Source organism: Aythya ferina, assembly GCF_964211825.1.
Source record: "Aythya ferina genome assembly, chromosome: 18".
In the NCBI taxonomy this organism is placed as follows: Eukaryota; Metazoa; Chordata; class Aves; order Anseriformes; family Anatidae; genus Aythya; species Aythya ferina.
The window spans coordinates 612,441-636,084 of NC_140317.1; the positions used below are offsets into that span (position 1 = coordinate 612,441).

A 23,644-nucleotide genomic window follows, 5' to 3' on the forward strand; every position below is an offset into this window, starting at 1 on the left:
GGGTTGGGTCATTTAACCTTAGCATCATGTGCAAAACACGAACAAGAATGTTAGAAGTGTGGATTGAGAAGAACATGCCCCTAGATGTTGAATCAAGCAAAGTGGACTTACCGTGAGATGCTGAAGTAACAAAGAATAAGATTGCTTTCAGCTGTAGCTCTTTATAAGTAACCTTCTGCCCACACAGCATTCAAGTGCTCTATTTTTGGTCAATAATAATTTGCTCTTTAGTTGCAAATGTGTTGAAGCTGTGATCTGTCTCCTAATTACTTATAGACAGGATTGATTCAAGGTTGTATGGAGTCAGCTGCACTGACCTTTTTTTTTTTTTTTTTCCTCTTCTCATGCTCCTCTGTGCCACGATAGAAGATTGAGGGACCCAAAGACAACTCTAATAATGCCAAATAAGGCAACCCTTGGCTCTTGACTTCAGGAGCTTTAAAAAGACTTTTTTTTTTTTTTCCTAATTGTACCCAATTATTTCTTTACAACCCATGTTTTTAATGGATCCCATCCATCCTCTCTGTCTATCTGCACATACTGATAGAGAAGGAGAAAGACCTAGTGAGACTGATTTTTTCTCTCATTATGTTTGCTTATATCATTCTACAGGGTGCTGACAAGTCTAAGGTTAACATAAAGCTTGGGTAAGGCAACTGTCAGTTTATAGATCACAAGAAAGATTTGAAGTCCTGGCCTGTAGGACCATTCAGAGGGTTGTGCTTAGTAGTGCAAAGTCTAGTTGGAGGTCTGTAGCTAGCAGTGTCCCCCAAGGGTCAGTACTGGGTCCGGTGTTTGCCAACTTATTCATCAACAACATGGACAATGGAACAGAGTGCACCCTCAGCAAGTTTGCTGACAACCCAAAGCCTAGAGGAGTGGCTGATATCCCAGGGGGCTGTGCACCATTCAGAGGGATCTGGAGAGTTGGGCCTAGAGGAACCTCATGAAGTTCAACAAGAGCAAGTACAGGGTCCTGCACCTAGAGATCAATAACTCCAAGCACCAGTACAGACTGTGAATGACCTGCTGGAGAGCAGCTCTGCAGAGAGGGACCAGCAGGCTGACCACAAGTCAGCAATGTGCCCTTGTGGCCAAGAAGGCCAATGGTATTCAGGGGTGCATTTGGAAGAGTGTTGCCAGCAGATGAAGGGAGGTGATCTTCACCTTCTGCTCAGCCCTGGTGAGGCCACACGTGGAGTACTGTGCCCAGTTCAGGGCTACCCAGTACCAGAGGGACATAGAAGTATCAGAGTGAGCTCAGAGGAGGGCTATGAAAATGATTTGTACATTGTACTGGATACAGAATATAGAGTCCCTGAAAGGTAAAGAAAGTATGTTTTATACTTTTGAATGTATATTACAAAATTAACTTATATATATAAATATGTATAATATTTTTCAAAATTCTGTTTGTATGTCAGCCATTATTTTTTCTCCTTTTTTTTAAAGCAAGGTATTTTTATTTTCAAAGCAGTTTCATAATGATGTTTCAAGTTAGAACTCCTTATCATAAGAGTTTATTTATTTTATTTTTTGATTTATTATTTTTTATACCATTTATTTTGGAATGCCTCCAGCCCTGAAGACAGGTGCTATGTAATAGTATAGTAATAAAAGATGAATAGTATATAAAAATAAAAGATGAAATATGAATAGTATAGTATAGTAATAGGTGCTAAGGATATATATATATATGTATATATATAAATTTTATTAGTGTTACATTGCACTGGATCTATGAATGGAATAGAGTTCTGAAGTCATTAGAGTACCATGTAGGCAGATTTCTCATCATCCAGCATTTAAAACTCAAATGCTAAGCACTCCAGCATTCTGCTGAGAAATACTTATTATAAATCTCACAAAATAATTTACTTAGCATAAATTCATCTTTAATACAAATTTTTTAGTTTGGGGAAAATTTTGTGTTAAGATCACTGTTCCAAAGGCATCAACTGCATCAGACATATGTGTAGCCGTTGTGGTCAGGAAGAACAGTTTGGAAAGGAGACTGGTGTTTAGCCAGTACAAATTGCCTGAGTTTGCCGGCATTCTAACATGGAAACTTCAAAGTCCTTGGAGAAGTAACCTTTATTTTCTTTGTACTCCATGTTCTTTTCCTTATGGTTCTAACAAAGAGCAGAGATGCCATCCAGGCAGAAGGCTTCCTATGGCTCAGCAAGATGGCTAGTCTGGGTTTTATCTCACCTAGATTTATTTATCTGATATGTAACTTCCTGTAATTGAGAAAATCAAGATGCAGTTGATTTTCACTACTTTCTTCTCCCCGCCTTTCCGTGGAGAAAGTATTAGCTTTCCCCACTTTCATCACTGTTTTTCCTGAAGAGGCAGGAATGAGAAATGCTGTAGAAATACCTTCCACTCCAGCTCCTCTTACTTACTCCAATAGAATCCATTTGTAATTCCCCAAATCAGGGTATCAGTTGGACATCCAGACTAACTTCATTCATCAGATGATAACATATCAAAATTATATAGTAAATAAGGTTACATAAAGACATAATAATTGCTGCTCTAAGTTGTCATATATGATTTAAAACAATATACTATAGCAGTAAGGTTTACTAACTGGAAATGGATTAGCTCTCTCTTGATTTAAAAGTGCATGGCACAAGCTGCAATAACGACTTGAAAATTTCTTAATATGTATTTATTCCAGCTTAGCTTTTCTATGTTTTTCCTTCCTATTTTATTCTTTATATGTTGTTCAAAATAATACTGGTTTGGAATAATGTGTCTGTTACCAAGATATATGGATTATTTTACATGGGGCATGATGAGCCAAAAGAATTAGCAACACTCACGGCCTGCACTTGGAGCTGTAGATCATTTTTCTCCTGAAGCAGGGAAACCATTTTCTCCTCCAGCTCCTTTCTCTTTGCCTCAGACTTTGCAAGCTCTTCCTTGGTTTTCTCAAACTCTTCCTTCATGTTTGCCATCTCCTTCTCTGATTCTGCACTCTTCAGCAAGGGCTTGATCTTGAAGAACAGCTTCATCCAGGGCCAGTGCTTGACATTCATGAATGCACGTACATTGTACTGGATACAGAATATAGAGTCCCTGAAAGGTAAGGGAAGTATGTTTTATACTTTTGAATATATATTACAGAATTAACTTATATATACAAATATGTATAATATGTAGTGACTGTTCTATATGTAATACTTTATAGTGATAATTCTCTATATAATGAATTACGTACATACAGGCATATATATATATATTATATTTTATGTATATAGGAAGCAAATATCCTATTGTGATGTAGTGATGGCCAACCTATATGGACAGTTTTGAAGTCCAGATTTTGGACATGAGCAGCTTACATGGCCTATATATCTGAATTCTGGACATTTACAGAATTTAGCCACTTATAGAAATTAGCAAAAATTACTACAAAGAGTGACATACTTTAAAGAAGGTCTTTTCTTCTTCTTCTTTTTTTTTCTTTCTTTTTTTTTTTTTTTTTTTTTTTTCCTCTCCATTCATAGTGGTAAAATGAACTAATAACAAATAAATGAGTTTCATCGAGAAGGAGCTCGTTTTCAGTTTTGTTCACACCATTGGTATGTTAGGAGGATTGGCCCAGCAAGCCAAATAACTGTATGTATCTACCTCCTCTCCATCATTTTCTGGAACTCCACTCTCATCAGGAAGCCTCTGCACCTAGCCTGTGTGCGAGTGATGAGCTGTGCCAGCTTCTCATCCCTCATCTCCTCCAGCAGTCCCAGCTTTGAAGAACACCTTGAGAAAGGAAATGGTCGCAGCACATAATTGTCAGGTACTGCAAAGTACAGATACACACTATTTAAGTCAATAAGTATTTATACCTTGGTGTGACCAAATTTGTATTGGGTGTGATCCACATCAATAGATCCGAGGAGCTTCTCAGAAGCCTTCTTGCTATCAATGAATTGTCCCTCTGGGATAGCACTGGCATTAAGCACCTTGTACCTATGAGAGGAAGTAGAATATGAAGAACAGCTTCCTGAAAGCTCATTCAAGCCTGTACAAACTGATTCCATTGTTAAGATTCTCTGCAGAGTGGCCATGAGTGGATGAGAAGTGAGTAAGCCTGAACTTTACTCTTTTGCTTAGAAATGATATTTCCATGGGTAAATGTTTTTAGAGTAAAACTTGCACTTTCCTTAGTCTCGAAATCCTTGACAAAGAATGAATACAGATTTCCATGGGTAACTACTGGCATATTTCCCATGTCTTTTTATTTAAAGAGTTATCTTCAAATGAGAACGCTACGTGCAAGAAAAAATGTGTGGGTATGAGAAACAATTCTTCACTAATAAAAAGTGTCAGTACATACTCTTGGAGCGTTTTCCAGCTGATACAGAGCAAGAATCACAGAATCGTCGTCTTGGTTGGAAGAGACCTTCAAGATCACCTAGTTCAACCTCTGACCTAACACTAACTAGTTCTCCACTAAACCATATCACTAAGCACTCCATCTAAACATCTTTTAAAGACCTCCAGGGATGGTGACTCCACCACTTCCCTGGGCAGCCCATTCCAATGCTTAACAACTTTTTTGGTAAAGAAGTTTTTCCTAATATACAACCTAAACCTCCCCTGGCACAACTTTAGCCCATTCCCCCTCGTCCTGTCGGCAGGCACATGGGAGAATAGACCAACCCCCACAAGCCCAGCTCCCTCAGCCGCTCCTCGTAGAACTTGTTCTCCAGACCCCTCACCAGCTTTGTTGCCCTTCTCTGGACTCTCTCGAGCACCTCCATGTTCTTCTTGTAGTGAGGGACCCAAAACTGAACACAGCACTCGAGGTGCTGCCTCACCAGAGCCGAGTACAGGGGGACGATCACTTCCCTAGCCCTGCTGGCCACACTGCTTCTTATGCAAGCCAGGATGCTGTTGGCCTTCTTGGCCACCTGAGCACACTGCTGGCTCATATTCAGCCGACTAGCATCCAATACGCCCAGGTCCTTCTCTGCCAGGCAGCTTTCCAGTCACTCATCTCCCAGCCTGTAGCGCTGCTTGGGGTTGTTGTGCCCCAAGTGCAGGACCCAGCACTTGGCCTTGTTGAACTTCATACGGTTGGCCTCAGCCCATCGGTGCAGCCTATCCAGATCCTCCTGCAGAGCCTTCCTACCCTCAAGCAGATTGACACATGCACCTAACTTGGTGTCATCTTCAGACTTACTGAGGCCACTTCCTAGAGGATTATGAGGGCCATGTTCTGCTCCCCATCCCCTTCCACCAGCTCAGGGTGCTGGGTATCCAGACAACAACTGCTCTTGCCGCTAAAGACTGCGGCAAAGAAGGCATTAAACACCTCTGCCTTTTCCTCATCCAGATCATCAATAAAGATATTAAAGAGGACTGACCCCAGTACTGAGCCCTGGGGGACACTACTAGTGACTGGCCTCCATCTGGATTTGACTCCATTCACCACAACTCTTTGGGCCCGGCTATCCAGCCAGTTTTTAACCCAACAAAGCGTACACCAGTCCAAGCTGTGAGCAGCCAGTTTCTTGAGGAGAATGTTGTGTTGAGGGGAATGTTGTGGGGAATGGTGTCAAAGGGTTTACTGAAGTCAAGGTGGACCATATCCACAGACTTTCCCTCATCTACCCAGTGCGTTACTTTATCATAGAAGGAGATCAGGTTCGTCAAGCAAGACCTGCCTTTCATAAATCCATGCCTGGTTGCCCTGCAAGTGCCGTGTGATGACTCTCAAGATAATCTGCTCCATGAGCTTCCCTGGCACTGAGGTCAAATTGACAGGCCTATAGTTCCCTGGGTCTACCCTCTGGCCCTTCTTGTATATTGGTGTAACGTTTGCTAGCCGCCAGTCTACTGGGACATCCCCCTATAGCCAGGACTGCTGATAAATGATGGAAAGCATCTTGGCCAGCTCCTCCACCAGTTCTCTCAGTACCCTTGGGTGGATCCCATCCAGCCCCATCGACTTGCGCACATCCAAGTGCCGTAGCAGGTCGCCAACCATTTCTTTGTGGATAGTGAGGGCCACATTCTGCTCCCCATCCCCTTTCGCCAGCTCAGGATGCTGGGTATCCAGAGAACAACTGCTCTTGCTGCTAAAGACTGAGGCAAAGAAGGCATTAAGCACCTCTGCCTTTTCCTCATCTTTTGTAACGAGGTTTCCCCCTGCATCCAGTAAAGGATGGAGATTCTCCTTAGTCCTCCGTTTTGCACTGATGTATTTGTAAAAACATTTTTTGTTGTCTTTAACGGCAGTAGCCAGACTGAGCTCCAGATGAGCTTTGGCCTTTCTAATTTTGTCCCTGCACAGCCTCATAACATTCTTGTAGTCCTCCTCAGTGGCCCGCCCTTTTTTCCAAAGATTATAAACCCTCTTTTTTCTCCTAAGCTCAAGCTGCAACACTCTGTTGACCCATGTGGGTAGTTAAGGTCTGGTGGCCAGAAGGTATCGCGCTGTACGGAAAGGTGGAGCCCCTCCCTTGATGGGCAGTAGCATGTGGTCTGTGACATAAGCAAGCAGAAGTGACGTTGTGGGCCTTGGCTATATAACGCCATGTGACTGGACAATAAACACCATTTGCCATCCTCCACATTGGTGTCTGTGAGCCGATGGACCGAGTGGCCTGGGGTTGGTCGCTGTGCCGTTCCTGAACCAGGTCACCACTGCACCCTGAAGGCAACAGAGCCAGGCCGGTCTTCTTCCACGTCGGCTCATCTTTGGGCACGTGGGGACAGACCGCTCCTGAGCCATTAAGATTTCCTTCTTGAAGAGCGCCCAGCCTGCCTGGACTCCTCTGCCCTTCAGAACCACCTCCCAAGGGACTCTACCAACCAGTATCCTGAGCAGCTCAAAGTCAGCCCTCCAGAAGTCCAATACAGCAGTTTTGCTGGTCCCCTTCCTGGCCTCGCCAAGAATAGAGAACTCTACCATATCATGGTCACTCTGCCCAAGACAGCTTCCAACCACCACATCTCTCACCAGTCCTTCTCTGTTTGTGAGGAGAAGGTCTAGTGGGGCACCACCCATAGTAGGCTCACTAATAAGCTGTGTCAGGAAGTTATCTTCCACGCTGTCCAGAAACCTCCTAGACTGCTTTCTCTGGGCTGTGTTGTGCTTTCAGGATATGTCAGGGAAGTTGAAGTCCCCCACGAGAACAAGCGCTGACAATTTTGCAACTTCTGTCAGCTGCCTGTAGAACTCCTCATCCATCTACTCGTCCTGGTTTGGCAGTCTATAACAGACCCCCACAAGGACGCTAGCCTTGTTGGCCTTCCCGCCGATCCTAACCCAAAGGGACTCAACCTTGTCATTCCCAGTCTCGAGTTCCACAACATCGAAAGATTCTCTAATATAGAGAGCCACACCACCACCCCTTCTCTGCTGCCTGTCCCTTCTGAAGAGCTTATAGCCAGTCATTGCAGCACTCCAGCCATGAGAGTGGTCCCACCACGTCTCCATGATGGCAACCAATGCATAGCCTGCCTGCTGCACAATGGCTTCCAGCTCTTCCTGTTTGTTGCCCATGATGCGTGCATTAGTGTAGATGCACTTCAGCTGTGCCATTGCCTTATCCCCCTCTCTGTTCCCTTCAGAAGGGAGTCCCCCATGACAACAACCCTTCTTTTCTTCTTGTTGGAGGTTGTTGTGTTGTGGGGGGTAGGCTGACTTGCCCCCAGCAATGCCCCCAGTGGGGATGGACCTTTGTCCACACTGTCTTCTGCTTGCCCATCAAGTTTCAGAACCTCATACCTGTTTTGTAGCAGCACCTGGAAAGGTGAGGTAGGCAGTGGGGAGGTTCACCTGCTGCACTGAACGGGAACCTGCTTCCACTTCACCCTGTCTCTTAGGTCCCCTCCCTCTGCCTGGTGGTGAGGGGGTAGGGGAACCTTCATTTCATGTGTACTAGCTGGCTGAGGAGCCTGTCTCAAGGATGGCAGAGCTCTACCACACCAGATCCCCTTCTCTGACTCCCTGATACTCCTCAGCCTGCCCATCTCCTCCTGAAGCCCTGTCACCAGGTGAAGCAGTTCTTCAGTGTGGGCACACCTCCCACAGCTGTGCTCACTCCTGCCATCCTGTGTTGGCCTAAGAGTAGTGCACACCTGGCAGCCTGACACACCTGGGTGGCAGCACGTTCTCTCTAGAGGTCTGTCTGGGAGGCTGCGTTGGTTGTGGTGGGGGTTGAGCTCTGTGAGGCCATGGCCATCTGCTGGGTGGATACCACTGCTCCCTGGTCAAGCAGGCCAAGCTTTAGTGTCTTCCCTGTGTGCCCTGCCTTGGATATAGGGATATGGATATAGGGATAATAGATTGAAGATTGTTCTCTGTCAGAGACTATTTATTTTTTAAATCATTTTCTCCTTGGTCACTTTTAATTAAGCAAAGTCTTGTGGCTTTTTTTTTTTTTTTTTAATTTAAAGTTGGTTGGAAACAGAAGTGCTGAGATACTAGCAGGCCAACTCCTGTTCTTACCCCTGCCATCAGAGTGGTTCCAAAGGGTGTTTATCAATATGGTGATAGGTACTTTATACATGTATATCTTTACTTTTATAAATATATACATAATATATTTTTTAATTAAAAGTGACTAAGTGTTGTTATATGGTGAAGAACCAATCCTTTCTGAAGGCACGCCCATCTATTGGTGATTCTACGCATATGGAACCATTTTAAGACCTGTCAGTCAAGCAATTTTCAATATGCATAGTGTGTGCTGTGATTTTATGGTGTTCTAGCTTATCAAAACACTACAAAGAAATGAAAGCCAGTAAAAAATCTGTGTACTCTGAGAATCATTACTTTTAACAAGAAAGTGTATAGCCTTATAAACATCAACACAGTTAAAGCTATCTGAAAAAGACAGTACAAATGACAGTAAGTGTATCAAGTTTAGCATATCAAGTATTTCAAAGTTTGCCTCAAATCTATATCAGTATGATTAGACTGCTATTTACAATAGGTGTTACAAACGTTTATAATATTGATTTAATTTTAAGCTACTAGCTGCCCTCTGGATGTTCCCTAGTATCTCAAGAACCTCTAGTATCTCTAGAATCTCAGCAAAATCATTATTAATGATGCATTTGAAATAAAATACCTTCTTGTCAGATTGTCAGAACAAGTTACTTTTTTAGAAGTGTGTAGAAAGAAAGAACAGCTGTTATGGAAAAACCTCCACTTGAGGAATGTCTAAGTAGACTTGGATTCTCCAGTTCAAAAAAGATTAATTGCAGAAGGTAAAATGCAGAGGTCTGAAAAACCCTGAGTGTCATAACATTCAATGTCTTTTTAATGCAATAACTATAAACCAACACAAGAATGTAGCAGAATGATAATTAAAAACAAAAGAGATGTGATTCATTGCCACAGGTCATAGTGGATGCCACCTGTGCAGGGTAGCTTACTCCAAGAGTCAATAGCAATGATTACCTCAAAGGCACACATCTAGAATGAAAGAGAAGTGATAAAGATCATCCTCCACCATGGCTGGGAATTCGTAAGTTATTAGAGGAGGGTCTGGGTTCATGAAAAACAAGGGTATGCAAGACATGTAGATGATGAGCTTCAGGAAGACTAGCAAACCATGTCCTGGGCTGTGCATATGTAATACAGCCAAAAGGAACTAGCTTTATAGGTGATGGCAGTCCTAGATTTGTGCTTGCTGCCAGTAGATAAAAGGACCTTTTAACTAGAACCTCTTGGGTTTTAACATTCATTCATTTACTTTTCTTCACAGAGTGTGAATATATGTAAAGCAGCCCTGTATACCCCTGTACACCACTTATTCAGCAAAGGAACAGCATGGTGTGTATGCCATAACTGCTTCTTCTTTTTGTTTTACAGAGCACAAAGTTGTTCTTTAAGAGGGTTCTCCATCTCCTGGTTATATGCTGATACCAGTGTTATTTACAAAAGGGAGTGTCCCCTGTCGATAACTGTCAAACAGGCAACTGTGGAGCCATTGCACTGAAGGAACAAGAGTATATGAAGACATGGAAAGGTTGCATGTCTGTGCTTTGAGCATGACGACTTTCTGAGGCATCCCAGTAAGGCACCAATGAGCTAAATAATTCAGGAGTATAGATGTCTACCTTGCTTCCTATTGTATGAGTAGGGGAATAATGTTTCCATTAAACTAATGAGATATAGAAGACATTTCTTGTGGCTAAGTAAAAAATTCCATCTTTAATCAGATATGCTGAACCTTCAAAGCTTACTTAGGTTCAAAAACCAGTTAGACAAACCATTGTATGTAGAGACTTGGAAAGCATAATGTACCAGGAAAATTAGTTGAAATAACATTTTAATACAATTCAGGTAAAAATACCAGGTACATTCTATAAACACTTTATATATCTGTGCAGGTATAGGTGTGATATTGATGTGATTAATCTATTGTCCATCTTGTTTGATGGGTTGTGGTTCATATTACTTATTTTCACGTGTTATATGCAGATATGAATTTATCCAAAGGATAAGTATGGCTGGAGTCTTTTACAGCAATTTATCTGTCAAGAAAAATGTTACACATTTATTGTGCCAGTTCTTGAACACATGTTGATTCATCTGAATGGTTTCTGTAAAATTCTTCTGTTTACAAGGGGTTGATAAATCCATCAAGGAAACAGCATCTTCATGAGTTCTCATAATTCTGGCTTTGTTAAGCAATATGTAAAATGTAACTGCAGGCCTGTCTTGGTAGCTGACAGGTTAGATATGCAAACCACAACCTGTACAATTTGTGCATTTTGTTATCTTAGATTTTTTTTTGCTCTTTATGGATAGGAGTGTTTGTTTTCTGTATTCATGTGCTCCCAGCAAGACTCCTCAGTTAACTGCAGTTAGTCAGTTGCAACACACCTGTTCACAGAACTAAATACATTTGATCATATTACACTTACCCAGTATCTTTTCCACCAGGTGTTCATTAAAAGATACTTTTCCTAGAACAAGTTGTCCTGTGAAGTAAACCTGCCCATGCTAAGTCCCCCAGACAGTTGATAACATGGTATATCTGTAACTGACACCAATTGGTTGGATGGACATTTTTGGTCTCATCCAGTGTAGCTATTCTCAGTGCTCCACAGTTAGTTGAAAGTTAGTTTGCTATATCTGCAGATATATATTTGTTCATCATGCAATGTTATCATCTACCTTTCTGACTTTTATTATTCTGTCAATGTTATTGCAGTACACCTGGAAGAATGAAGGGGGAAGAGAGTTTATCCCATAATTGTTCATTAGGGGATAAACCCTGTTCCCTGTGCTGTAAATCATGTTGCAAAGTTATGTGGGACTGGTGCTGGAGAAAAGCAAGAGTAGCTTCCACAGAATAGAATCATAGAATCATTAAGGTTGGGAAAGACCTTCAAGATCATCTAGTCCAATCATCCCCCAACCACCAATATTACCCACTAAACCATGTTCCTAAGTACATCCAACCTTTCTTTAAACACTCCCAGGGACGGTGACTCTATCACTTCCCTGGGCAACCCTAGGAGTGCCTAACCACTCTTTCTGAGAAGAAATGTCTCCTAATTTCCAACTTGAAACTCCCCTGGTGCCACTTGAGGCAATTCCTTCTAGTCCTATCACTAGTTAACTGTGAGAAGAGGCTGGCCCCCAGCTTCCCACACCTTCCGTTCAGGGAGTTGTAGAGAGCAATGAGGTTTCCCCTTTCCTCTTCTCCAGACTAAACAACCTCAGTTCCCTCAGCTGCTCCTCATAGGACTTGTGTTCCACAAAATGGTAGAGTTCTCTATTTTTGGTGAAGTCAGGAGGGGGTTCAGTAAAACTGAGACCTTGGACTTCCTGAGGGCAGACATTGAACTGTTCAGGACACTGGTTGGGAGGGTCCCTTGTGAGTCAGTCCTCAAGGGCAAAGGCATCCAGGAAGGCTGGATGCTGCTCAGAAAGGAAGCCTTCAAGGTGGAGGAGCAGGCTGTCCCAGTCTGCCGTAAGTTGAGTTGTTGGGGAAAAGACCGGCATGGCTGAACAGGGAAGTTTTGGTGAGTCTCCAGGAGAAGAGTTTATGTCCAGTGGAAGAAGGGACAGGCAACTCAGTGAGAGCTCAAGGAAGTTGCTAGCATATGCAGGGAGAAAATCAGAAAGGCTAAAGCCCAGCACGAGCAAAACCTGGCTGTGATTCTTACTGTAATTTAAAGCCACAGTAACCCACCAGTTTCATTTCATAATGTCCTGATCATTGAAGCCTTTTAGCCAATTGCCTCCTATTCCATGGGCAAAAGAGTGAAGATTCCTCCATAGCTTTTCTCAGATTTTTTACATATTGGGCATTTATTTTTAGGCTCAAATGAAAAATGGTGACAGAATACATGCATATTCATGGAAAGATGCATCTTATATGTTTCTGAACTCAGCAAGTGTTTCTGCACTTAAGAGAAACACATGTATTGAGGTTTGGAAATGAGTCAGCATGACTTTAAATGACAGTTTTTAAATAAATGTTGAAAGTTAATTTACATAAAGAGAAAAGAATATTAATCTAAACTTGTGAAAACTGTATGATACTGCAATGATTCTGTTTTAATAACAGAGGATAGGCACTGAGGATGTCTTTCAACTAACAGTGGAGCACTGCAAAATAGTCAATGATATATATTATTTGGGCTCAAAGGTGATCTCTATCCTAAATTTATCACTTTTTCCATCATAAAGCAGTAATACATACCTTCAGATTTTTTCAACAGTTGTGAGGTTGGCAGCAATCCATATTCTGTGTAAATTACTGGCAGAAATTGCTTATCACCTGTTGGACTGTGGGGCTATTTCACCTTGAATGCCTTATTTCACCTTCTGCCTTTCCTGAGGCAGCCTAATTAGAAAGCACTTCATTACTAGACTATTGTTTATACCTTGGCATTTTGAGGGCAACAAACTACCTTCTTCCTTCTTTCTGGCAACAAAAGGAGAAGCAAAGGCAGAAGAAATTTGAACAACACACTTGGCTTGCTCCCAGTTACAACTGTCCTCATATTTCTACTGTCTCTGTGTACAAGACCAGTTCATATTGCTAACTTGGAATGTTATCTAGTAGCAGCAGAGAATCAAAATGGTGTTGGGAAGAACTGGCTTGGTTTCCATGCCAGAATTGTTAAGCTAATAAAATGATGGTGATTGTACATTCTGCATGTTGCCAAATAGACAAAATGAATAGTAACAAGTGACCAAGACCAGATGGGATGAAATAGCTGATCTGTTGACTGTGATGTGTGAGCTTTTACTAAAACTACATTGTTATTGGAAGTATAGAAATTTTCTAGCAGAATGACAGTTTTAAAAAAGCATTTCAAGGAAAGTTGGCTCAGTAAACCTGGTGGTTGCACTGGGAAAACAGTAGGAGCTAATAGTGAATATAATTTGAGGACATACTTGGAAATCATAGAAATCATTGAATCATTAAGATTGGAAAAGACCTTTGAGATCATCCAACCATCACCGTACTACAAACGTTGCCAACTAAACCATGTCCCTAAACACCAGGTCCAACCTTTCCTTGAACACCCCCAGGGATGGCAATGCCACCACTTCCCTGGCAACCTGTTCCAATGCCTGAATAGTCTTTTGGAAAAGAAATGTCTCCTAATTTCCAACCTGAAACTCCCCTGGCACAACCTGAGGCCATTCTCTGTAGTCCTATCGCTAGTTACCTACAAGAAGAGACTGATCCCCAGTTCCCAACAACTTTCGGAGGGCTGACTTTGAGCTGCTCAGGACATTGGTTGGTGGAGTCCCTTGGGAGGCGGTTCTGAAGGGCAGAGGGGTCCAGGAAGGCTGGGCGCTCTTCAAGAGGGAAGTCTTAATGGCGCAGGAACGGTCTGTTCCCACGTGCCCAAAGACGAGCTGGCGGGGAAGAAGACCGGCCTGGCTCAACAGAGAATTGTGGCTTGATCTTAGGAGGAAAAAGAGGGTTTATAAGCTTTGGAAAAGTGGGCAGGCCACTAAGGAGGACTTTAAAGAAGTAGCGAGGCTGTGCAGGGACAAAATTAGGAAGGCCAAAGCTCATCTGGAGCTCAATCTGGCTACTGCCGTTAAAGATAACAAAAAACGTTTCTATAAATACATCAACACAAAAAGGAGGACTAAGGAGAATCTCCATCCTTTACTGGATGCGGGGGGAAACTTAGTTACAAGAGATGAGGAAAAGGCGGAGGTGCTCAATGCCTTCTTTGCCTCAGTCTTTAGCGGCAATACCGGATGTCCTCTGGATACCCAGTACCCTGAGCTGGTGGAAGGGGATGGGGAGCAGGATGTGGCCCTCATTATCCATGAAGAACTGGTTGGTGACCTACTACGGCACTTAGATGTGCACAAGTCGATGGGGCCAGATGGGATCCACCCAAGGGTACTGAGGGAACTGGCAGAGGAGCTGGCCAAGCCACTGTCCATCATTTATCAACAGTCCTGGCTATCGGGGGAGGTCCCAATCGACTGGCGGCTAGCAAACGTGACGCCCATCTACAAGAAGGGCCGGAGGGCAGACCCAGGAAACTACAGGCCTGTCAGTTTGACCTCAGTGCCAGGAAAGCTCATGGAGCAGATCCTCCTGAGAGTCATCATGCAGCACTTGCAGGGGAAGCAGGCGATCAGGCCCAGTCAGCATGGCTTTATGAAAGGCAGGTCATGCCTGACGAACCTGATCTCCTTCTATGACAGAGTGACGCGCTGGGTGGATGAGGGAAAGGCTGTGGATGTGGTCTACCTTGACTTCAGCAAGGCTTTTGACACCGTCTCCCACAGCATTCTCCTCAAGAAACTGGCTGCTCTTGGCTTGGACTGGCGCACGCTTCGTTGGGTTAGAAACTGGCTGGATAGCCGGGCCCAAAGAGTCGTGGTGAATGGAGCCAAGTCCAGTTGGAGGCCAGTCACTAGTGGCGTCCCCCAGGGCTCGGTGCTGGGGCCGGTCCTCTTTAATATCTTCATCGATGATCTGGACGAGGGCATCGAGTGCACCCTCAGTAAGTTCGCAGATGACACCAAGTTAGGTGCGTGTGTCGATCTGCTTGAGGGTAGGAAAGCTCTGCAGGAGGATCTGGATAGGCTGGACCGATGGGCTGAGGTCAACTGCATGAAGTTTAACAAGGCCAAGTGCCGGGTCCTGCACCTGGGGCGCAATAACCCCAAGCAGAGCTACAGGCTGGGAGAGGAATGGTTGGAAAGCTGCCAGGCAGAGAAGGACCTGGGAGTGATGGTGGACAGTCGGCTGTATATGAGCCAGCAGTGTGCTCAGGTGGCCAAGAAGGCCAACGGCATCCTGGCTTGTATTAGGAACAGCGTGACCAGCAGGGCTAGGGAGGTGATCGTCCCCCTGTACTCAGCTCTGGTGAGGCCGCACCTCGAGTACTGTGTTCAGTTTTGGGCCCCTCGCTACAAGAAGGACATCGAGGTGCTTGAGCGGGTGCAGAGAAGGGCGACGAAGCTGGTGAGGGGCCTGGAGAACAAGTCCTACGAGGAGCGGCTGAGGGAGCTGGGCTTGTTCAGCCTGGAGAAGAGGAGGCTCAGGGGTGACCTTATTGCTCTTTACAGATACCTTAAAGGAGGCTGTAGAGAGGTGGGGGTTGGCCTGTTCTCCCACGTGCCTGGTGACAGGACGAGGGGGAATGGGCTTAAGTTGAGCCAGGGGAGTTTTAGGTTAGATGTTAGGAAGAACTTCTTTACAGAAAGGGTTGTGAGGCATTGGAACAGGCTGCCCAGGGAAGTGGTGGAGTCACCATCCCTGGAAGTCTTCAAAAGACGCTTAGATGTACAGCTTAGGGATATGGTTTAGTGGAGGGCTGTTAGCGTTAGGTTGGAGGTTGGACTCGATGACCTTGAGGTCTCTTCCAACCTAGAAATTCTGTGATTCTGTGATTCTGTGATTCCTTTCAGGGAGTTGTAGAGAGCAACGAGGTCTCCCCTGAGCCTCCTCTTCTCCAGACCAAACAACCTCAGTTCCCTCAGCCGCTCCTCATAGGACTTGTGTTCCAGGCCCTTCACCAGCGTTGTAGCTCTTCTCTGAATTTGTTTCAGGGCCTTGATTTCCTTCTTGTGGTAAGGGGCCCCAAACTGTACACAGTATTCAAGGTGTTGCCTCACCAGAGGGACAAGGTACAGGGGAACAACCACCTCCCTGGTCCTGCTGGCTACACTATTCCTGATACAAGCCAGGATGTCATTGGCCTTCTTGGCCACCTGGGCACACTGCCGGCTCACGTTCAGGCAAGCATCAATCAGCACCCCCAACATCCTTTTCCTCCACATAGCTTTCCAGCCACTCTCTCCCCAAGCCTGTAGCATTGCATGGGATTGTTGTGGCCAAAGTGCAGGACCTGGCACTTAGCCATGCTGAACCTCATCCTACTGGCCTCTACCTGTCTTGTCCATGTCTCTCTGCAGGGCCTTCCTACCCTCCAGCAAATCAACGCTTCCCCCCAGCTTGGTGCCATCTGCAAACTTACTGAGGATGCAGTCAGTTCCCTCATCCAAATCATCAATAAAGATATTAAGAGGATGAGCCCCAACGCTCCCTGGGGAACAGCACTGGTGACCAATGTCCATCTGGATTTCACTCTGTTCACCACCACTCTCTGGGCCTGGCCATCAAGCCATTTTTTAACCCAGCAAAGAGCATACCTGTCCAATCCCTGGGCTGCCAGATTCTCCAGGAGAATACTGTAGGAGACTGTGTCAAAGGTCTTGCTGAAGTCTATGTACACATAGTAGTACACATAGTAGTGTTAATGTAGTCTATGACTACATCAACAATGTTTCCCTCATCCACCAGGCAGGTCACCCGGTCATAGAAGGGGATGAGATTGGTCAGGCAGGACTTGCCATTCATGAACCCATGCTGACTGGGCCTGATCCCCTGGCTGTCCCGCACACATTGTGTGATTGCATTCAAGATGACCTGTTCCAGAAATACATACCAAGAAAAAAGGCTTTTGTAATGGAAAGTCATATCCCACCAATGTAGCGGAGAATTAAAAATACATGTATGGGGGAGAAGCAGCTGGTATTTTCTTAATGAATAGTTAAAAGCTGTGTGAGCTAGTATATATTTTTTCTTAATGGAGGTAAATGTGTGTGTGTTGTTATATAAGATCGTTCTGAGAAGTGACCCTGGAAGAGGATAGCTAGGTAATCATCACTGAAGATACATGATAGTCCCTGAGCATGGTCTCTGAGTGTCCAAAGTGGCTTGATCTGAAGGAAATCCCAGGAACAGGTTGGGGGAAAGATCACTGTAGCAGCTCTATTTATAGGCTGTATGGATAAGGCTGCATTACAGCCCAGAACAATCCTCCCATACTATCTCAACAGGCCTTGTGGCTTCACACTCCTTATATAACTTCACACCACTCCTAAGTTATGTCCCATATACCCTTGCTATCATTTCCTGCAGAGCCTGCTAGATTATGAAACAGCTATCATTATTTTAAGACATTAATGCACTGCTGAGGGGCAGGCGCTGATCTCCTCTTTCTGGTAAGCAGTGATAAGACCTGATGGAACAGCATGAAACTCTATCAGAGGAGGGTCATGCATGGTGTTAGGAAAAGGTTCTTCACCAAGAGGGTGGTCAGTAACTGTAACAGGCTCTCCAGGGCAGTGGTCACAGTACTTTGAGCCTGCCAGAGTTCAAGAAGGATTTGAACAATGCTTTCAGACAGAGGAGTTGATTTTTTTGGATGGTCCTGTGTGGAGCCATGAATTAGACTCAGTGATCCTTGTGGGTTCCTTGCAGCTCGTGATATTATTTGTAAATGTCCAAGTGACTCAGAAGTGATAGAAGAGTGTCAGAAGTATCTTGCCTAGTGCTGACTCCACTGCTTTTGTAAAAAATCTTTTATGTCTGGGACATTAACACTGTGCTTTCCTTGAGATGTTTTCTATTCAAAGCAGTAAAGACATATCGGAGAAATGACATTCTGACAGCCCACAAACACAAGACTGCTTTTCTCTGTTGTCTTTGTGTTGCCCATACATGCCTCACTTTTCTCCTCTGACCTTGACAGTATTCAGCTGAAGAGGTGCACAGGTCACTGGGCAAATCCCAGGGCTCTGCTCTTCTGGTGATCATTCAGAACTACCTGGCCAGACATCCAGCCCTGTCAAGCTACTCTCCTTCCTATGAAAATATCTTGGAGGATGGGTATAGGAAATAGTGGCATTTGTCAAATAAACTGTATTCCTCTAGTTATTAAAAAGGACAAAGCTCTTTATGGGCCTTTTATTCCGTATTTGACAGGAAAGATTGTGAAGCAATTGCCTAAAGTATAGTGCAGACCCTGAAAGCTGGTATGGTGATATTTGGTTTGACAGTGATGATTTGGTCAAAGAGATTGCTGATTCTGAACATTAATTGATTTCCTTGAGAACTTTGGTTAAAACTGAAACTACTCTTGATGATGAAGATGAGATCCGTACTACTGTGTGAACGATTCTATGGTCATCAGCAGAATTGGTTAAAATGCAGGAGAAATTCTCAAGGTGGTCAGGAGAACTGTAAATTGAGTGTGTCGAATTTCTCTTGAAGGAGGAGATTGAATTATGCTGAGTGAGGAAGAAGCAAGAGGCTTTTGGGGACCATAAGTGTTTTTAACCACCACACCAGGAGACCATAATTACTCTATAACTGCACAAACTGCATGCTGGGCAAGTGGTATAGATCCCCAGGAGAGAGAAGAATGACTGGAAATTAGAGCCACAAGCTATTCTGACCTGGCTGTAGCAGTAGAGAAAGAAGCCTGCATTCAGGCTATATATGAAAGAGATGAATTCAGGAAATCCTCAGTGTTAGCTCCTATTGACCCAGCTTGATTAACCCTTCTCATCTGTGGACTCATTGATAGTCTTAAAATATTTGTAGCAAATACCCAGAATTGCATACAAACTGCTCATAGGGATGGTGACTATGGTCGTAGACAAAATCCGCACTCCCCCATTCCCACCTGGAGTGATTTTGAACAAGACATAGATAAGTATGGATACTGAGTGGGCTGGATTAGTTCATCCAGTACTAAGTCCCCAGACTCGTCCAGTCCTGGCGAGTTTGCCAAACACATACTCAAAAATCCAGATACCCCAAACTCAAAGAGAGGTTCAAACCTAATAAGGAACGGGGTGAGTTGTGGCATAAGGCCCTAGCTTTGGGCGCACCCTTACCAATCTTACATGGTGCCTCTATGAAGGACCTCCATACCTTAGGCCAGTCTCTGGGTAAGAAAATTATTCCAGCTGGAGAGAATTGCGTAACTGAAAAACTCCCAACCTATAAGGAAACTACACCTTCTGCACTGAGTGATATTGTATAGACTCACTTTAAAATAGAATAAATCTCATGGTTAAAAAATTAATGAGAACAAAATAAATGACATCTTGTTATCTGTTGACCTTCTGTTATGTTGAAGCACCTTGTTATTTGAAAACATCCCGTTATCTGTCAACCCTCAGTTAGGCTGAGACTTGAGATAACTTGAGTCAACCGTCTGTTATGTCTTGTTAACTGAGACATCCTGTTATCTGCCAACCCTCAGTTAGGCGGAAAGCCAACTCAGCATTTTTACAGCTTGGAAAACAACTGATTAAGCAAAAGATGAAAAGTGCATCACGAGGAAGACCTATGGTCTTCCTCCCAAAGACCACTGCCCACATCTTGAAGACCCCGGCCCACAATTCTTGGAAGGCTTTGCACAAGCGCAAGGACTGATAAGCTAATTAGCATATGAAGTGAGAGCAGGCGGGGTTAGGTAATGAATATGTATAGGCGTTAATAGAATATTCATTGTTTCGCTGTATAAATATGAGATAGTTTGTCACTTCAAACATGCATGATAGGTGCAAAGATTCCCCGTGCATCCAGCGCTGCAATAAAGAATATACCACTTAAGGAAATTTTGGCTTCGATCTTTAAATCATGAGCCTAACTGACGAGTCAGAAGCTTGGCAAAAAAACTCCTATCCCAGCAGAGGACAGTGAGCCACTCTGCTTGGTGAGTATTAACAATTCAATGGCTCTCTAATGAACACTCTGACCTTATCTTTGCCATTCTGTTGGACCCCGAAAAATATGGGTCTGGTTGTATTCGGTGTACTGAACTATCACAGTCACAGATTTACCAATAACGCATTAACTGAAATGGGTCCAGTCAGATTCAGGGTACTGGACTATCACGGTAACAGATTCACCAATAACACAGCATGCCCCTACTCTAGTCGCGTTCAGTGTGAACTATAATGGCTAGGAACAATGCAGTTAAGTTCAATTTGTTACAGCAACAGGTACACAGGCTCTTTGGATTTGTTATATATGGAGTGGTAATTCGTGTCGAGAAGATGGTTGATATTAATAAAGAAGGGGGAGATGTGGGAGTGTGGCCATGGGGGTCGACAAGCCCCACGGTTGATGATAACATCAGACTCTTAACGATGAGGCCATCAGGAATGTAGAGTTCAGAGTGAACAAAGAAGAGTGATTCAGGAGACTCCATGCAGTCTTGGGTTGCTTGTTCTCCAGCCATTAAGGCGTGGAAGTTTCTGGGTGTGTGCTGTTGCTGTTATATGCAAAGTTGTTTGACCAATGAAAAGTTGTATGCAAAGTTGTTTGACCAATGAAAAGTTGTTTTGAAAAGAACTGCTGTGGGGTGAAGGGTATGAGAGGGGAGCCTCTCCTTAAGATAAAAAAAAAAAAAAAAAAAAAAAAAAAAAAAAAGGAAGGCAACATGATATAATGAAGTTATGTCATCAATAAAGAATTAGAAAGAAGGAATGAAAAGGAACGGGCTAGCAGAACTGAGACCAGGATGGGAACAGGCACATTGATCACCTTGTTATATATGGAGTGGTAATTTGTGTCGAGAAAATGGTTGATATTAATAAAGAAGGGGGAGATTTGGGAATGTGGCCATGGGGGTTGGAAAGACCCATGGTTGAGATAACATTAGACTCTTCACGACGAGGTCATCAGGAATATAAAAGAGTTTAGAGGGAACAAAGAAGGGTGATTCAGGAGACTCCATGCAGTCTCAGGGTTTCTTGTTCCCCAGCTGGTTCTCTTGTTCTCCAGCCCTTAAGGCATGGATGTTTCTGGGTGTTTGCTGTTGTTGTTACATTCAAAGTTGTTTGACTAATGAAAAGTTGTTTTGAAAAGAACTGCTGTGGAGAGAAGGGTATAAGAGGGGAGCCTGCCCTCAAGATAAAAAAAGGCAACATGATGAAGTTACATCAATAAAGAAGCAGGAAAAAGAAGTGAAGAGAAACAGGCTGCCAGAATGGAGACCAGGATGGGAACAGGCATTTTGATTGCCTCATGAAGATCAGTTTGGCCAGACTCAGCAAACTGCTCAGAGAAGCTTGTACAGAAAGTTGCTGGAAATAGGCGCACTGGAGCTGGAGAGAAGCTCCAGCTGAGAGAAGCGGACCTGTGCACACAGCTGCCTCTCGCTGGTAAGCAGTTGTGCATTATGGGGAATCATACGTCCTTAGGAACAAAGACTGTCCTGGTAACCTTACTGCTTATTCTCCTTATTAACAATCAGACAGTTTATGAGCCTGAAATATGGGACCAAACTGAGGTCAAGGTGTGGGACTCTGCTACTAAAAATGGCAAGGTTGCAGTGGGATTGCTCGGCACCTGGCGAGCAGTCTCTGAGGCCTTAAAGAGCCATGTGGGACCACAGTCAGAAGCATGTGGTTTGCCAGATAGTGAGGGAGCTGCGGGCTCCTTTACTGATCTGACTGCTACACCATGGGCCCCTCTGCTGCTACAGCCATCGAAGGCCTTTGCTGTTCCGCCCCCTGTTGACCTGAACGTGCCTTTTGACTCAGGCCTATTGGCCTTGAAAAGGAGATGGATATGTTTTTCTTCGATATGGGAAGAACGACATACATAAGGCTTGAAGACCGAGTTGCTTGACAACTTAAAGTGAGACATATTGTTCAAAAGGAATGGAAAATGGAGACTTGTTAGTAATCAAGAAAAGGAATGGAAAATGGAGACTGTTAAGTCATGGAACTTAAGGGATTGTTTGTTACCTTTCCTGATTGTACGTATGTATAGGAATACTTGGGTATATTATGTAAAGCAATGTTCTGTATATTTAGAATGTTTGATGTTTGTGTATGTGTGTTGGTGGAGCGTAGACTCCCCGCACACCCAGCGCTGTTTACTTGCCTTTTATACCTTTTATAAATATTCCTTTTATAAATATTACTAAATTCAGATTGAGTTGAGACTTCATTTATAACAGATTGATGGCAATAAATTCCCTGTCTTCTCCCTCCTCCTCCCTCCTCCCCCCCCCCCCCCCCCCCCATTGGGACACCATGGGGTAAGATTTGAACACTTGGTTATACCAGGTATCTCCATGGAAACTGAGAAATCTCTAGAGCCTTTGTGCCTTTTAACACATTAATAGCCAGGCGGCGCACCTGTGTATTTCATGCATGCTAGCTTTTTTTTTGCAGACAGTGAATTTATCGCCGTCAATGCAAAGAACCTGTGTACCTGTTGCTGTAACAAATTGCACTTAACTGCATTGTTCCTAGCCATGATAGTTCACACTGAACATGACTGTGCGCATTATTGGCAATATTTACACATGTACTTACCCAAGTTTACAGTACTTACTGCAACAAATTCCATTTCAGAGAAAGAATTTAAAGGGAGGTAGGGAATGGGTAAAAAGCACAAAATACTTAAAAGAAAGGAAGGAAGGCAAGGCTGACATTCATGCCTTTTATCCCTTCCAAAGGGCTATGTTGTTCCTTTACTGGGGCCCTGTTACCAGATTTGGTAAAGTTAGAAACTGTAAATCGAGGACATCCTTCTGCAGTTGGTAATACCTCTTTGAAACTCAACTTCCAACAGGCAGTTTGCAGAAAACCTGGCCTTAGTTTTCCAGTCTCTACCTGCTTCATGGTCAATAGTTAGGTCTCGATTTGTGGTGGGCTGCCATTTTTTTCAAGAGAAACCAACTGTATTCACAAAAGTCAATTCATATACCAGTCTTCTCATACATACTATTGTGTTCTCAATCCATCACCCTAGTTAGCCGAGGAGTTTCCCTCGCAAGCAACATTTCAAAAGTTTGGTAAATATTTCTAGCAGATAAGACACATTTGCAAAAGGATCAGTTTCTTCCCTTCTTACATTGGGAGCCCTAGAGCTGAACACAGTACTCAAGGTGGGGTCTCGTGAGAGCAGAGTAGAGCAGAGAATCACGTCCCTCGATTTTCTGGCCACGCTGCTTTTGATGCAGCTCAGGATATGTATGTACAAGGTGGTTTCCTGCAGCACCTAGGCACACTCAGTCTGCTCTGTAGCTGCCCTGGATAGGCAGGCACTCATGTACCCAGAGGTTGGAAGACAGGACAGTCTGTGCTGACCAGTCACAGGGCGTAGACAGATGAGCATACTGACAGTTTACTGTATACACTTTTACATATTTATTTATACACTATTAACACTTAATTGGCCCTTTTTAACTTATATATTTTCCTACATTTTTCATGCTCAAAACCCTCCTTTTCCCCACTTCTGAGTCCTCTCCTCATCCCCTAAATCCTGTCTGCCCCCAAACTGCTCTTGCTCTGTATTGCACGTCCCACACCCTGGACAATCCAAAGGATGTTCTGGAAAGCTTC

At 43.8% G+C, this 23,644-nt stretch overlaps 1 protein-coding gene across 1 annotated transcript; it reads right to left on the reverse strand.

Annotated features, from left to right (window-relative positions):
* Positions 1-1,738: 1,738 nt before the first annotated feature.
* Positions 1,739-7,992, reverse strand: LOC311420942 (myosin-1B-like). The gene is made up of 4 exons (XM_084492362.1): positions 7,748-7,992; positions 3,855-3,978; positions 3,640-3,768; positions 1,739-3,084 (listed from the first exon to the last, which is right to left on the reverse strand). The coding sequence occupies exons 2-4, from the start codon at positions 3,962-3,964 to the stop codon at positions 2,787-2,789; spliced, it is 537 nt and encodes a 178-aa protein (XP_084348488.1). The 5' UTR covers positions 3,965-3,978; positions 7,748-7,992; the 3' UTR covers positions 1,739-2,786.
* Positions 7,993-23,644: the final 15,652 nt, after the last annotated feature.